General features: G+C 28.2%; 1 protein-coding gene across 7 annotated transcripts in view; it reads right to left on the bottom strand.

Annotated features, from left to right (window-relative positions):
* Nucleotides 1-202: 202 nt before the first annotated feature.
* Nucleotides 203-17330, bottom strand: part of LOC143236001 (uncharacterized) — a 109224-nt gene continuing 92096 nt past the window's right edge. For 4 of the 7 annotated variants that reach the window (XM_076474171.1, XM_076474174.1, XM_076474175.1 and 1 more), the window contains 7 exons: nt 14693-14725; nt 14301-14418; nt 13344-13451; nt 12662-12732; nt 11174-11255; nt 6333-6417; nt 203-4325 (listed from right to left, as the gene is read on the bottom strand). In XM_076474171.1, the coding sequence (XP_076330286.1) occupies nt 6363-6417; nt 11174-11255; nt 12662-12732; nt 13344-13451; nt 14301-14418; nt 14693-14725 (467 nt within the window). In that variant the 3' untranslated portion in view covers nt 203-4325; nt 6333-6362. The remainder of the gene's footprint in view (nt 4326-6332; nt 6418-11173; nt 11256-12661; nt 12733-13343; nt 13452-14300; nt 14419-14692; nt 14726-17330) is intronic. The other 3 variants (XM_076474172.1, XM_076474176.1, XM_076474173.1) reach the window with 2 other exon arrangements.

Raw genomic sequence — 17330 nt, forward strand, 5'->3', positions numbered from 1 at the left:
TAAGTAAGGATACACAAGACTGGGGAAGGATGCTCTTTACTGTTGAATCAAAATTAAAAACTGTTTGGCAACAATCAATGACAGTTTATTAGATGGCAAACAAAATAATCGTATGGTCAATGTGGATCTGTAGTGGAACACACTGAGGGAACAATACAAATGTGGGCTACATTGTGGTATTCTCACAAGTAACACACTCTTGGAAAAGAAGAATAAGTTTTTATTTATTTCAAATTAAAACAAAACATGTTACAGGATTATAACAAAATTCCTATCATAGCAAATAATCAACATGCATTAAAATGCTGCTTCAAACAGCATAAGAACACATCATAAAAGAAATAAAATCTCTTTACTGGAAAGAAAATATATGACAGCTGTAAGTACTTTCAAAAAAACATTTGTTTTTTATTCACATTTCCTATGTTGTAAAACTAAACTCAATTCATTACTTATTTTCTTTGTTTAGTTAAAACTACATTTAAAGTGGTTTTACTTAATAAACCTTATTTGTCTGTTGAAAATATATAATTATGAATCTTGTACTCTCCAGTAAAGAAAGATACAAGTATTTTCCCAAACAAGTACAAACAAATTATACTAGAGACTTGTACTACCTGAATTTTTAATATTTTCTTAAATACCTCTATGAAAAAAATTCATACTGTGTAAGTACAACAACCAAAACATACATGTTCTAGATACTGCAACATAATCTTTCTCAACTTTTAACATTTCATAATGTTTCAAAATCAACATTCATATAATCTAAGAATAAATAATCTCTTTCCATATATTTTCTGAAAAACAATTTGAAAGTTACATTTATATATTGTTAATTTGGGTGACTAGACACTTTCAGAGTAAAGAAGGTATTGTTTGATTACAGTTATTCTTCATTTTGTGTCTCTGAATTAAATTTTATCTCAGACAAACCTGAATTTATATTCAAGTAAATTCACAAGTCTCTAAATGTGTGAAAGACAGAAAAAAGACAGTGTTTCTCACAAAATATGAAAAATATTGATATCCTCAGTTATCTTTGCTCTCATTCTGAGAGATCTTTGAATTTACTGGATGTATGCATGTTTAAGAAATTATGGCAGATTATCATAAATTCATGTATTTACATAGGAGGTGTGCGTTAATAACCTACTTCAGATAACTGTTGTTCCTCATATTTATTTTTTATAATTTAAGTGAGCAATTTTCACACTGAGAGATACAGTGAGCAATAATTATTATAACTACAAACAAAGTATCTAACTTACAATCCTACTGTATTACTCATTTCAAGTTAATGTGTCAGTATTTTTTAATAGTAGCAATACATAATTTTATTTATACTCTTTTTCTTTAAAAAGACAAAAAACAGGAAAATGTAAACATAACACGAGTTACTTAATTGCAAAACAATCATTAAAATATTATTCTTTGAGAATAATTAAAGACAATTAATCACTAAGTGAAATAACATTAATGATTTTAATTTTATTTTTTTCTTGCATTACCTTCAACAATACCTATTTAACTGAAATAAACTTTAAAAAATAGGATTATCTGAGATGAAAATTAACTGTTGGTCTCACGATAAATTCATGATGAATTTAATCTAATTTTTCCTAACCCAATAGAAGAAAAATTTAGATTTTTGTTACTGAATGTTATATTTTTTAAATTGTTATATACAAAGTTCATGATTTCAAATTATTCATTCTGTGCTGAACAATTATAGCTTATGACATTCATAAGAAAATCTATTTCTTCAGATTTTTCTTTTAATGAGATAAACAATAACTCAAATTTTTTTCATTTCATGAAAATTACTGAAGTTTACTTGTCATGACAGTGATATAGTATTTTACTCTTTTTAATAATACAAGTTTCGGGCAATGCTGAAGTAAGTGTCTTTAATATCCACTTTTCATACTATTAATGGACGGAGACACTAGGGATAATCTCCTGTTTTCACTGCATAGAAATAAACTATGTAAAACACATACATACTGTTTTTAGAGCAAATTATGCTGTGCTTAATTGTGATGTGAAAAAACTTGCCATTTCTAGTTTTGTAAATTATAACATTAGAAAACAACACAGGTTTCATGTATTTAAAATTTCAAATAGATAACATTACAATTGGAATGCACTAGAAAGAAAAAATATAAATGAAAAACAGTAAACAAGTTATTACACAAAATTTCGAATAACAAAACAACCAATATCTCAATTAATATTTGTAATTCAACTTTATGCATTTGATAGTTATTGCTCAAATTCACTTCTCACTTATAACCTATAATGCATATACATTTATAAATGTACAACTTTTTAAAAGACTGCATGCAAAACCAAAGTCTCTGAGATCACAATGATTTTTGACTATAATGTATGATATGCTAATAAGAACAAAATATCACTAAAGAGAGCACATGCTTTAACTTTTCACGTAGCTTAGACAACAAACATTTTACTTAAAAAAATATTTTTTCATATGGAATTAACATTTTCTATTAAAAATTGCTGGTCCATATTAAGGTCAAATTACCATTTGTGTGCAAACATCCCAAAGCACATTTTAAAGTTCTATGGGGAGACTAGTAAAAGTCACTGTTGCTATGGCCATCTTAAAATATGGGAATGAACTTAAATATATTTTGGTATTATTTTGAATCTTCAAATAGTTTACTTGATTTCAAGTCACCAAAACTCAAAATGCTAAACTATAGAAAACACTTTTTGGGTTGAAAAAATATTTTACATAGAAAAGCGAACAACGTTTCGACCTTCTTGGGTCATCGCCACCGAAGAAAGTCGAAATGTTGTTCGCTCTTCTATGTAAAATATTTTCTCAACCTAAATGAGCCGTTTTTGCATATATATTTCTCTACAAGTGGGTTTTCTCGACATCACTTATAAAATATAACATTCATAACATGTTAAAAAGATCCTACAGTATACCCAATACAGACTCATTAAAAAAAAAAGAGAATATAATATGTAATTATAGGTAACAAAACTGACTGATTTACTTATTTTAGTCTTAACCAAAGTTAGAGTTTGATATTGATGTGCTTTAACTTTTCATACTAATTATTTTGGAACACTAAATATTTTGTCAATTCATACTTTTTTTTTTTTTTTAAATACAGTAAGTGACATAAGGAAGAACATCAAGAATCTATTGAGAAAATTATGGAATACAGAACATGGAACTGAAATAAATTTAATACAAAAACATGCAATAACCATATTGTTTTTTTTTAATTCATAAGCAACCAATAATGCAGTCAGGAAAAACAATTCACAAATTAACTGTAAGTATAAATGCACTTTGTTGTAGGTTCATAATGATACAAGTCTTGGGAATCTATTATAACTATTAATTACATGAATTTATTAAGGTTAAAACATCCTTTCTTGCAAATATTAACAACAGAAATTGAATATTACTTAACGGACTTTCCCACAGCAGATGGGATGAACTTCTAGTCTCAAGTTTAATGGAATGTTTACATGACAAGAATGTGTGAGAACAGTACAAGAACTAGTGTAAAAGGGGAAAAAGTGCTATTTTTATGTTGTTATTTTAAGCACTTGTCATGTTTATAAGTAAATTACTCTTCTGCTTTCACAAGAGTTAAGCCTAGTGATTGTAGTCATATGAAGCAAAAATTTAAATTTATAAAACATTATGATAAGGAATAAGGATAAAACCAATGAAATGATGTTGAAATAAGTAAAAGAAAGCTAAAAAACAGATAATACAATCTATACATTTTCTTATACCTACTGAAAAACTCTGATAACAGTACAAAAGATATATAAAACTTTATAGCCTACTAATATTGGATTTAATTACCTTAAAACCTAATTCTCACACAGATTTATATAATTTCAAAGAAATAATTATATTGGAAGCATAGAATATATAAAATTCACCTGAAAACAAAATTTATAATTAAGAAAAAACCTATGATAACCTTTAAAACTAAGTTTCAACAAAATAATGGTCCAAAGCGAACTGTAATTAAAAAAGTTATCCGCAAAATTAAAAATTCTCTACTATAATTTGTCAATTCAACATACAAAGATGTGGTGGAATCACAAAATCCACTTTTACCAGAATCTTAGATTACTAAAATTCAACTAAAAATAGCAGAATTTAGCTTCACAACATAGTTACTACAAAAACAGAAAAGTATACATTTCTCTCTCTCTTTTTCGTTTTCTAACAGTATCTCATGCTCAGTACTGACAAATTAGTTTTCGTTTTAATTCATCAGCTACTTTTAGACTTAGCTCTAGGTTCTTTCATGTATGCTCTGAAAGAAAGCAAACAAAAAAAATTTTATTAGTTTTATCATTAACAATACAAGTTGCTAGTATTTACAATGAATTAAAACTATTTAAAAATCATCTTCTATATCATAATAAATCAAAATCAGCACATTACTTCTTTTACATATTAATCATGCAATAATTTTAATCATAACTTGTTACTGTGACTACAACAAACCATTAATTTCATAAAAAGAACCATCACAATGTCATTATAAAATATGAAAAAATTAATGACTATATAGAGATGTAGCTTTCCTATACATGCAGTCTTACAATTGATACTAATATCTGAAATAAAATCTTTAACATCACAGTTATACCCTTTATAAAAATGAAGTTGCTTGCATGCTACCACAGAAATCCAGGGGAAAAAAATAACATTCATACATGTGTTGTTTAGAATGCTGTAAAGTGTATCTATAATATTTGGATTAACTTTACATGTCAGTTCATGATTCTGGAACAGGTATTGTGTGACACATTTTATATGCATTAATAAGTGAGAATAAAACAAGATGTTTTATGTACACACAAATAAATATTAAAATTAGAAGAAACTGAAAAAGATCAACTGCAACAGACTTTTTCCACATAAAAGAAGAGTCAGGCATTATTTTACTGAGAAAGATACAGAGATACAAAGCTATGAGAGTTTAACTGTCAGCAAAAAAAAAACATATTTCTCCAATGTTGGAAATGAATGTTCCAAGCATTAATTCTCAAATACAAAGAGTCTTGTGTCCCCAGTCTAGAAATAAATCTGAGGATATGATTAAAGACCTGAATTTTTACACTAAAACTACAATGTTTGGTAGCATACTATAGCATCAGACTAGTATTGTATCAAGTAAAGAATGGATAGTTTTAAACCAGCTGAGCATCAGTCTATTCAAGTCACATCAGTCATTACTAATTGCAGGTCCAAATAAAATGGTCTAAAAACATTAATTTATGTAATATTAAATACTTTTAATTTAATGTTACCAACTAAATCTTACAAAAAAACTCTTTTCAATGTGTATTTCAGTTTACTGTATTATTGCTGATATAAATATATTAACATATATTTGATTGTGAATTCTGATGTGGAATTCCTTCTTATAATTGTTTTAAGCCAAAACTGTGGATATAATAAACATTTTCCAACCATTTTGTCAGCAGAAATGATGTTTGTATGAAATTACTACATAATGTATTCAAGCATTACTTAAAGAGTACATTAACATAGACTGAAATACTGCAGGATTGAGAGTTATGATAAGTGCATCTTTGAAGATACATTTACAGAAAAGTTTGAAAGTTACTTTATAATCATACTTTACCTAAATTGACTCATTTTAAATAAACTGTTTAACGCACAGTTTAATGTGAATCAAAAGTGGTCCTCAATCCACTTTACCTGCATATTTCTAAAATAATCAAGTACAATACTCGTACTGAAGTAATTTTCTTAGGCCTATATGTACTACATTCACATAAAGAATAAACTATAAGAAATGTACTTGTATATTACTAGGATGAAGAAACCATAAGACAAACTCGATACTTTGATATAAGTAAAAAATATTTTTATTAAAATTCATTATTAACTATAACACTAGAATATTGTATGTTTCTAGATCTTCATAACAGTTTATTTCACTTTTTTAAGTATATCAGTGTTTACAAAAAAGTAAAGCACAAAGGAGCACATGAGTTAACTCTATACACAAGTTATTTCTCCAAGTTAAAATAATTTAAAGTTAGACATAATGAAGCTGGTTCAAATAAATTTACAAAAATTGTATATATAAATTCTTAAAAGTATCTTTTGACTGCATGCACAACATGCATACCACATGCATCACAGTATACGTAAAGCAAATTACACAAAGTTAGATTTGAAGAAATCAAACCATCTGTAGTACACCCTTAAGTACACCATTCTATTCCCATCCTCAAAAAACCTCAAAGAAAAGCCACAATTTTATTTTGTATTTCTGACTTACAGCAACAAGTTTATTGCAAAGCACTATGTTTTACATGCGATCCAGAAAAGTTATCACGATAGGTTCTGGTGGTTCATCGTAGCTTCTGAAATAAAGTTAAAGCAATCTATTTTGCACACATATGCATGTTAAACAAAAAAGGTATAAGGTGGGTAAATGTTAGGGTTTTAAAGCATCTTCACTTCGAAATCAAAAGCATTACAAAAACAATTACATTAAAAGAAAAAAAGCACTAACAATCAAAATGGTACACAAAACAGATTACAGAGTTTTAATTCTAACAAAAATATTCAAAACTGTTAACCCTAAGAATATAATATTCTTCTGAAAATAAACCAATAAATCAAATATTTTTATTATCTTACAATTTTAAGTTCAAAATGTTACTTCATGCTTTATTGGCAACTCATTTACCACAAAATTCATATATTTTTTCTATAAAAATAAATCTTTAACTAAATTAAAGAAGTAAACAAACATCAATGCTGTACACAAAATAGACAAAGCCAGTGTATAATTTAAAATGCTCTGAATGCAAGTATTATACATATATAAGGAATTGCATAGTGTTATAGACCTGCCATTATATAATTCATAATTCTATGCATCCATTTGTTGGTAAACATTATTCACTTTTAAGACACATTTGTCCAAATTCATATTGTGTGCATGAGATGACTAACTCATCTTACTAATATTATGCAAATGTTCAAAAACTATATTCACAGTTTCAAATCACATTCACAGGTGTTTAAAACTTCATTGCTTTACAATGGGCAACAAGAATGTCATTGGGCCCATTAAAGCTAACTCATTTTCTATTATCACCTTTCTCCAAATTATATATTAAGCCCCTTTATATTATATCCAGCCCTGATTTCTAAAGCATTCACCTTCCTAATTTTCCTAAATGCTGCAACTTCTACAAAACCTAAACTATAGCAGTCTTAAAAAAATTCAGTCATGTTCCTCTCAGCTTCTCTCCTTCCCAACAAAACCATGTAAAAAATTCTGACTGGTCCCATATAATAATCCATCCAAACATGGAATCATCCCAGTGGTTTTACTATGAGCCCTCTCCAACAACTTAACACTTTTTTAAAATAATATGTCAAAGAAAAAAACAATATTCTTGTAAGATTTGAATAGTACCTTCCAGAATGAGCCAACAATCTCTTTTAACTTGTACTCTACTTCTACATAGACAATCTGAAATCCTATTTGTTTTACTACTAGTTGAATTACAATGCTTAGAACAGTGGTTCCCAAACTTTTCTAACTAAGAACCAGCAAGTTCCTATTCCAAAAATTCACAGCTTGCATTTTAGAATATTAACTTTTTAAGAGTACATTTAAATTACATTATAAAATTATATATTTCAGTAGCTACATTTCAAAACACATTATTTTTTCAACAATTGTGAAGTCCAGTTGAAATTTCCCTATGGAACAGTGGCTGGAAACCACTGGTAAAGTAAGGTTTGGAGACCTTGTATTATCTACATCTAGGCTTAGGTATTTTTCTCATCATCTTTAACCTAATTTTTCTGCAAGTGTATAAGAACAGTCATTAAATCTTGGCAGCTCTTTTCAACAGTTTAATGTTGCAGGCATTTACATACCCAAGTTAGAATTATTATTTCATCTATTTAATGTAATTTGATAATTATATTCTACTATTTAGTTTATATACTTAGTACAAGACCTCAGTTTTCACATTCTGAAAATTACACATTATCCGAGATAGCGTATGTGGGTGTTCAAATATATATAAAGAATTATATTTGAAACTGCAAGATAACTATAGACTATAGTTGATAATTTATGATTAACAAGTAATCAAACATTTTCTAGAAAAACAAATGAATACTAGTAAATGTGATTACACAAAACAAGCAGGGTGGTACAATGGTAACTCTTCTAGGTAGCATAAAGTGTAATTAATGTATTAAACAGAGCATCGCACAGTCTGTCTCTTGGAGTATAATTATAATAAATCCTTAGTAAGTGTGGTAGTTGTGATAGCAGAAAAACTATTTTATGTTCTTCAAGTGCTGGTTATTTTTGCACATCCCAGTTGCTATGAAAACCTTAAACGTATTATCTCATACCAAAAATTAATGGGTAGTTCACAATTGATGATGAGATTCAAGAGCAAATCAATGATAAAAATGAAAGGATATGTAATAAGATACTACACTATAAAATAAAACAAAAAATAAGTTAAAATCAATGTAAGGAAAAATAAATATGATATCAGTAGCTTCGGGTAACCAGGAAGTTTTTCCAGTCTTTTGTGCCCCCTTCCTCAATTTATTACAGATTTTAACTAAATTAGTTTGTTATTCATGTTATGTTCTAATGACACTGCTTTGACAGAAACAGCCAGCATAGACATAAAAATATGAAAACATACCTAATCTTTACAATGAACATTTCACCATACAACTACATATATATATTTTAATGTTTAAAGGTTGATTATGCTATACATTACATTTATATATTAGGCAGTGTCTGCTCAGGACAGGTGATGCTACCCAATACTGAAGCAAGATTTTCAGAACTCCTTTTATTTTTTTTATCAAAATGTTAAATCTAAAGAAAGCAATTTTTACATGTAATTCGCCAGCAAAATCATTAGCCTTATGTAAATACCGATAAGAAAACATGGAGCTGTTCTAGCATATTTGAAACTAATAATCCCAAAAAAAAGATAATTAAAAGCTTAGCTCCAGTTTATACTACTTTGCCAGTGAACTAGTGCTGAAGTCCTGCTATGGTGGAACACAAATTTACATATGACAGAGTCAGTGTTAAAAAACTGGCTTCTAGGTTAAAAAGGAAAACACTGCAATGGTATAGCTCAAAAAAATGTAGGAAAAATGTTAAGCATAATTTATCCTTTTTTTCTGTGAATAACAAAACTTAAATTATGTATTGCTGATGTCACTGCTCTTAACATAGCTACAACACATCAGTAGAAATTACAATTGGTCAAAAATAATTAACTGCTTTGAAAAATAAAATTACAAGAGGTGGACAAAAAAGTGGCCTCCCTTGAAAATGTTGTAAACTTGTTATCTCTTTTACTAGCTAAGAAAAAATATGTAAAACAATATATTTTTAGGACAGATTTGACAAGATATATTCAAATATTATATCAAATCCTAATTTTAACACTGGCTTTTTAAGTACCTGAACTTTTCATGATTTTAGTTACATTTTTCTCATAAAAAGTGTTGTGCACCTCTTGTAGTTTCTTATATCTTATTCCAATTAGCCTACAATATTATCAAACAAATTTCTCTGCAGTTGTGGAGTTATTAAAAGATATCTTAGAAATAAGAGAATTGATGTTATAGAATGGCCAGCTCAATCACCTAATATAAATCTGATTGAAAATTTAAGTAGTAAAAAATCAATTAATGAAAGATCGTAAGCCAAACAAGGAAGATGAACTTTCTGAAGTACTCAATGAAAGATGACAGTTAGTCACTCAGGAATATCTACACAAACTCACTGAAAGCATGCCACGTCGATATGAAGCAGTACTGAAATTCAATGGAATGATGACTAAATATTCACTCGTGAAATTGGTTTGTGTTATTTTGAGTTTTATTTTTACATTTGGTTATTGCAGAAAAATTTGTTTGATCATTTTGTAGTCTAATTGGAATAAGATCTAAGAAAGTACAGCGAGAGTACAACACTTTTCATAAGAAAATGTAACTAAAATCATAAAAGAGTTCAAGCTTTTACAAAAGCCATTGTTAAAATTGGGATTTGATATATTTGAAGAGATTCTTGTCAAGTGCATTATAAAAACATAAGAGTTTTACATATTTTTCTGTTATATAATAAAATATATAACAAATTAACAACATTTTCAACAGGAGCCACTTTTCTGTCCACCCCTTGCTACTCAAACAAAATTATGACATGCAAACATGTAATACAATACATACATGAGAAAAAAAACAACTAAGGATGAGTGGAAGCACGTCCTTTCATTTTAAACCTTATTTTATTTCTAACATTTTCAATTTAATAAAAAAATAGTTTTTTTTCAATAATTTATTCTAATAATAAATCTCTAAAAGCACAGAAAGGCATCTTGAAAATGATAATGTTGCCAAAGGTACTTCAAACTTCCAATTTAGTATACAAGAAATAATTAAAAATTATAACATTGTAACACTTACTTATAATACTTTATAACTATTAAGAATGAAGCAAAAGTAACAATTCCTGCACTTGTTATATAATTTAATGATATTCACAATAAGTTGGTTTAATATTACAATAATAATGAGTTACTTCAAAAAAATAAACAGAAGTCTTAAAAATTACACAAACACTCCATGAAATATTATTTGCATGAAAATTATATTTGATATTAAGATAATTTTTAGAACTTTTCTCCAATAAACAAAAACTAATGGAGATTCTATTTTTGGCAGTATTTCAATTCCATTGTTATAATCTTCAAAAGTGACATGCAACAATTCATAGTGTTTTGTCTGTCAATGGCTCCAGCAAAGAAAACAAAGTTACAGAAACATAAAAGATATATATTTTTTAAAATTTTTTTGCAGAGAAATCCAAGAATGAAAATAATCGTACGTAATGAGTCTCTCATACATTTAACTAGTGTAGTGTTACGTAACAGTTTTTATAAAATGCAAATATCATTAAGGTTTTAGTTTCACATTTTCTGAGGTAAAGAATGAAAAATAAAAGTTTTACAACTGTTAATACAATCTCAATCAATTTTTACTGCAATGAAACAAACACCTGATTAACATATACTGTCACTACAAATTCAAAGCAGCACTTACATGTCCATAGTGTTGATGGTAGTGTTTGGGCAATACATTTCAACTCGAACATGGCAGCTCTTATGGCACAGTAGACTGCAGTCTATTTATAAACAACAAGGGAACTAAGCAACTGATTTTACATGTCCACACAGAGAAATTAAGAAACACAGCTCAAATTACCTTAAAAATAAAGCTTACTTATCTAATCTTTTAACCCACTTGCTTTATGTTCACTGCAGCTAGTACACACTTGGATTCTTACTTTTGAAATTGCTGCATGAGGCTTTGAATTGTAAATTTTTGTGGTAATGTTGTCTATTATGCCAATTGACATTCTGCCATATGTTACTATACAATAACTAAATTATTTCCACCTTCTCTGTGCCAGTTTTCCTCAAAATACCAGAGACCCGTTTGACAGTATCTCACTAATATGGCAGCAAGAGTTGCCAGAGCAGAGATCCAGAACATTTTATGGATTTACTAGATAACATTGACTCTGACAAGTTAATGCAATGAACCAAAAAAAAGTAGATGCTACATAAATACCAGTCACAGTGAATAGGTTATGTGTGATATTTCACAATTGTATGGATTTATATGGTCAACTACATGGTCTGCATTTTTACCATATTTTGACTTTCCTACAATCCAGTTGAACACTGTGGACATCTCAAACACATCACTGACATCCAAGTCATAATTTAGTCACACCTACTTACCTTTAAATTAATTGTATCTAATATTCTACATTTATTATGGATTAGAACTAACGTCAATATCCAAGATCGACTATCACAATCCTCTGATTTCTCAAAGTTTCTGACAATTCAACATTGATGTTCAACTATATTCAATTTAAACTGATATCTTAACTTTTTTCTGCAAAACTGCTATGTCAGTACAAATTAATGAACCTCTTATTGGCCTTTAACATAACAAGTTTTAATCAAAACCTTAAATGCATAATTTTTCACTTTGATACATTAATACAAGTAATACAGCAATGAGTATCATATTCCTCAATTAGAAAATGTATACTTGAGTTTCATACAAGCTCATGGCTATTACAATACAGATTTTGGAGGAAAAGGATTTCAAAGTTAAAAACAATTGTTAAAGAGTAAAACCTTAGCCATCCTTTAAACAAAATTGGTTGGTGATCATTATGATTAAATGTAATAAAAACATTGTTGAAGCTGGAACTTAACCAGAATATGTTTACTAATCACATTCGAAACCAATAATTACTAGTGTGATTTTAATAATTATATATTATTTTCTTCTGAAAAGCAAATAATAAGAAACAGTTCAACCAATGATTGAAATATCCAATAGCTTTAACTTTTTTTTAGCCGATTGTGAGTTACAGAATTTTAGGTTGACATTTTTTTTATAAACTATTCATTTCTTATTGGATTATCAAATAGCATCATTATTTCATCTATTTTATTTCAACATTAACTCTACTATTATAACAGAAACATCAGGTTTATGTTTACTTGCCTCTACACTCATAGCCCTGCTTTCCAGGACGGCGAGACAGTTTTTTCTTGCAAACTTGACAAATAGTTGATCTATTAAGAAAAAAAGACAAAATGTATTATAAAGTTGAAATGAATAGAAAACAAACTTTTTCACAAACACTTCAACTTATAAGCTGCAGTAAAGCAGCAAATTTTAGAAACATGTAGGTTACATAGAGCCATACTCTGGAGACAGTAAACTGCTTATACTTCAATAAAATCACATACAAGGAAAAAAGAAAGATGCAGAAATGAAAAGGTTAAATTAGCATATTATGGTACATGAACATATAAGCAGCTAAATGCAACTATATGGGGTTAATATGCTCAGTACACAGGCAAGAAAGATGTAGTAAAAAAAGATAGAAAAACCATTCTAACTTTAAAGAATATTTTTACTTTTAAATGACAGTTGAAAAGAATCTAGAATAAATAAATACCGTTATCAAATGTAACTGATATTTATTTATCTTGCTTGATTACAATCCTTGTAAATATTGTTTTTATGCACAGAACAAGTTAGTTTTAAGAGAAGGTTAATAAATTAATGGTACATTTAAAAATGCATCTAAAAGCACCAAAAAATACTAATTAAATCCTAAAACAAAAAAGAACATAACATAATTAGTGAAAATTTTTATAGAATACACAATGTTATGTACCCAGGCAGATGCTTGGCAACAAAGATGTGGTCATTATATATATGTAGTTTTGCCCCTCTCTTTCCCCATTTGCTTTGATTAGCAAGGGATCCTGGAACCAGATAATGCCTAGAGAAAACAAAACAAACACCTAAGTCAGTTCTAAAAACTACTTTCATAAAGCTTCACATACCCGACATAATTAAAATTAAATGGAAAACATTAAGAATAAAAGATTTCTCTCCAAATTTAATATAACTATACGTAATCCTGTATGTAGAAAATAATATACTACAATAAATTATATTTTGCTACAATCAATAACTCTTAAATTCATAAATAATCCTGTATAGCTTTCTTGGTTGTTTATTAATATATCAATTCATACTCTAACATATATTTTTTTGTTTATCATATCATACATATATATCAAAATGAAAAACAATATAAAAAGTTGAATCTCGATAAGGGTGTACTTTTATATATACTTACTATGTGAATCTCATTTTAATTTCTACTTAACCTCAAGTATTTCCATTTCTTGTTACACATTTAACTTCAATATGTTCACATCCACACTAGGTATGCAAATCTGACATGCACTGAAATTTACATATAATTTGTTTTTGTTTTACTTAATGTTTATTTTCTTCTATTTGGATAAAGAAGAATATAATTTGCACTGTGAAGTTCCTTAAGTACAGTGAATTACTAGAACTCTGTTTGATATGTCCATGCTTCATTGAATTTATTTCCAATATTTGTACAACAGATATCAAACAGAAAAAAAATGTTATTCAATACTTTCGTATACAATAAGAATACTGAAAATGTGAAACACAACTTTTGATGAGGTAAAGACACAGATATAGTCGACACTGCATTTTTTCTATCTTAGTAATTATGGAGTTTAGCCATATACAGAAAAAAAATCTTGTGATACTTTCTAAGAGTCGTTTTTAAAGAAATATTACTCACCTAATCACACCATTCTCGTTGGTTTCTACAACAAGGGTAGATTGCTCATGTACGTAAGTACGTTGAGATGATATACTGATGCCAGAACCCTCACTTATAGTGCTGTTCCTGTCATAGGCTGAAAATATAGATTATATATAGCTTAAACAAACACAATGACTATATTGTGTTAAAGCATTGCTATTTTAAGCTGTACTTGAGCATTATTTTCTATTAAGCAAGTCCTTTTGATAAAAATAGATGTGTTATATGGATTTCATTAAGAAATTTATATTCTCCTCAGGATGTATGCAAAATATATTATTTTACGTACTACAATAATACAGATCTGTTATCTCATTCATGTAAATCATATATAAAATAACAGTCATGCAACATAAATGGAAACTTACCTACACCTGGTACATCTAAAAAAGCATTACCATCTGAAATAATACAAAAAACATTCCAGTGAGTTATATGGTTCTATCACATACTTATAAATATATGGAACAATTATTTGAATATTTAAAGATTAGTAAGTTTATTGTATTCTGACAAAATAGCAAGAAATACTAATTTCATGTTATCACATCTATATATTAATACTTATCTTGTTTGTAATTTTTGCAACAGCAAATATTTAAGATCTTTTAATTATTTCTGTGAAAACAAATTATTTTTCCAAGTGAAATGTGGACAGAAACTCCCACTTCATACATATACAAAAGCTTTGTTAATAGTAGATATGATTTCATTTCTAATTTAGCAGATACCTTATTTTGAATTTTTAGTGCATACCCAAAGAAGGATGAAACATGATAAAGATACAAAATAATTTCTTTAAAAACAAAAGATTCTATCACTATCTATGAATTAACTTCCATAAAACATTGCTCATTCTCATTAGGCTTTTCTGCATTAGAAAATTTAGTATCTCTTTTCAGAGTCTTATCAATCAGAATTCTATACAATACCCACACTAGCAACTCGAACTGTTGGATATTTTTGTATATTAAAATAGATAAATATGCACATTTATTTATTTAGGTTCATTAAAATATCTCAAGTAAATAGTTTACATAACTTTACTTTTAAACTGCAATGGTTTTAAGAAACTTACATAAAATAAAGTTATGATATATTAATATCTTTTAATCATTTATATAGTTAGCTACATAAAATTCTAATGTTCAGAATGATTAGAAAATAGGTATGTAATAATAAAATTGATTAGAAATACTTTCATATAGAAGTTTTTCAAGCAAACTTTTTTTTGCACTATTAGCTGTATAATGGTAATAGGTAAAATTCAAACATTATAATATTCAAATCAATTTTATTATTACATACAAACTGCACAAAACACATGACTGTTACTGACTTTTGAAGCAATGACTGGATATTTTGCACTATACTCTTTCCTAAATTTTTGATTCACAGTTTTAGTCCTTTTAGATTTGCCAGAAACAAGACAATCTGGTGAACAAGGCCTCTTTTTCCATCTTGTGAACGATCGCATTGTTGTTTCTATGTTGCTTAGAAAACGAAAAATACCTATTAACACGAGCACTTATTGGCTGACAAGCACTGATGACATAACTATGGATTCCCCCACATATCCAGTATGGAGAAGCACTGCACTCAAACCATTGATAGACGTCAGAGATACAAATCTTTTTTATTATTTCAAGTACAAACATGATTATCGCAAGTAGCCATTTGGACTATGTCTTTTATTTATTATCAAAATTTATTTGTATCTCACTAGAAATTTTCTTTTCACCCCTTTCAAGCCCTGGGAGAACAATTTATCACTTTATTGTATGGGCCTGTATAATATATAATAATTTGGGAGTTGCAACAAGTCGTAATATTTGTCTGTATGAGCGTATAGTCGTAATGTATACACCAAAATCATAATGATTATGCATCTCTGGTATAGTGATAGATCTTTACAATACACAATTAAGTGTCAAACTTGGTCGAAAGATAAGTTAGATATGCACAGTTATTCAATAAAAATCACTCACATTTGACCAAAATATTTGAGCATGCTTAAGCAAAAAGTCATGTGAGCTATTGGTCTGAAGTTTTTACTACAGCTTCACCTAAGAATGAAAGTGCACTTTTTTTTTCTCATCTGGATTAGAGACTGCTGATTAATAGAAGTAAAAACTATAGGGTGAAAGGACATGCAGATACATAAGTATTAGTTGGGCCAAGCAAGCTGGATTATCAGATTCTAGCTCAAATTTTGAAAAGAAATATACTAGTGAATGGTTAATATTCATTATTCTTTGCTGATTTTAAAGCACAAATACACTAAATTTTATAAAATTTTCCTGATAAAAGAGTGATTAGCATCAAGTGATGTTAGTTTAAGCAATCATAAATAATGATGCTTGATATGACTAGATCAAGTGCATATGGGTGATGCCAAGAAAATGTTAATTTTGATTCCATGGCATTACTACGAAGGAAGTTATTAACACTCTTTTAGAGAGGAAAGCTCCCACCATGTATTTTAGAGAATCTGGTTGGTTTTGTAAGGTATATGTCTGTTCTGATTAATAAGGTTGCAATCCTAAAGCTAATGTTGGTTACTATTGAGTGTCACTTTCATACTTGCTTTAGTTTGTTGGTGCATACTGATATACAGTTATGATATCTAAACAAAAAGACCTCAGGTGTGAAAAAAAGTGCTGCCAGAAACCATTTTGTGTGAAGCTTCAAGGAATGAAATTAAAATTGGCAGCAAAACTGGTAGCTACACTTGTAGCATTAATAAGAATTTTACACCAAATACTTATTCATTAGTTAGCTAGGCCAAGTATTTTGTTTTACCCTTTGCCACACCTAAGATGTTTTAGATTAGATATTAATTAGAGGGAGGTGTTCTTTTTGTTAAAGCACTAAACTAACCAGAGAAATTTTCAGAACTACTAAATAGTAATCTATATAACTATTATATCTCTCCTTTTGGAAATTGAATGTGTGCATGTTTTGCTTGAGAAATTTGACTCATTTTCTTGAATCTTATGAAACTTC

The sequence above is a fragment of the Tachypleus tridentatus genome, chromosome 13, assembly GCF_004210375.1.
Source record: "Tachypleus tridentatus isolate NWPU-2018 chromosome 13, ASM421037v1, whole genome shotgun sequence".
Lineage (NCBI taxonomy): Eukaryota > Metazoa > Arthropoda > Merostomata > Xiphosura > Limulidae > Tachypleus > Tachypleus tridentatus.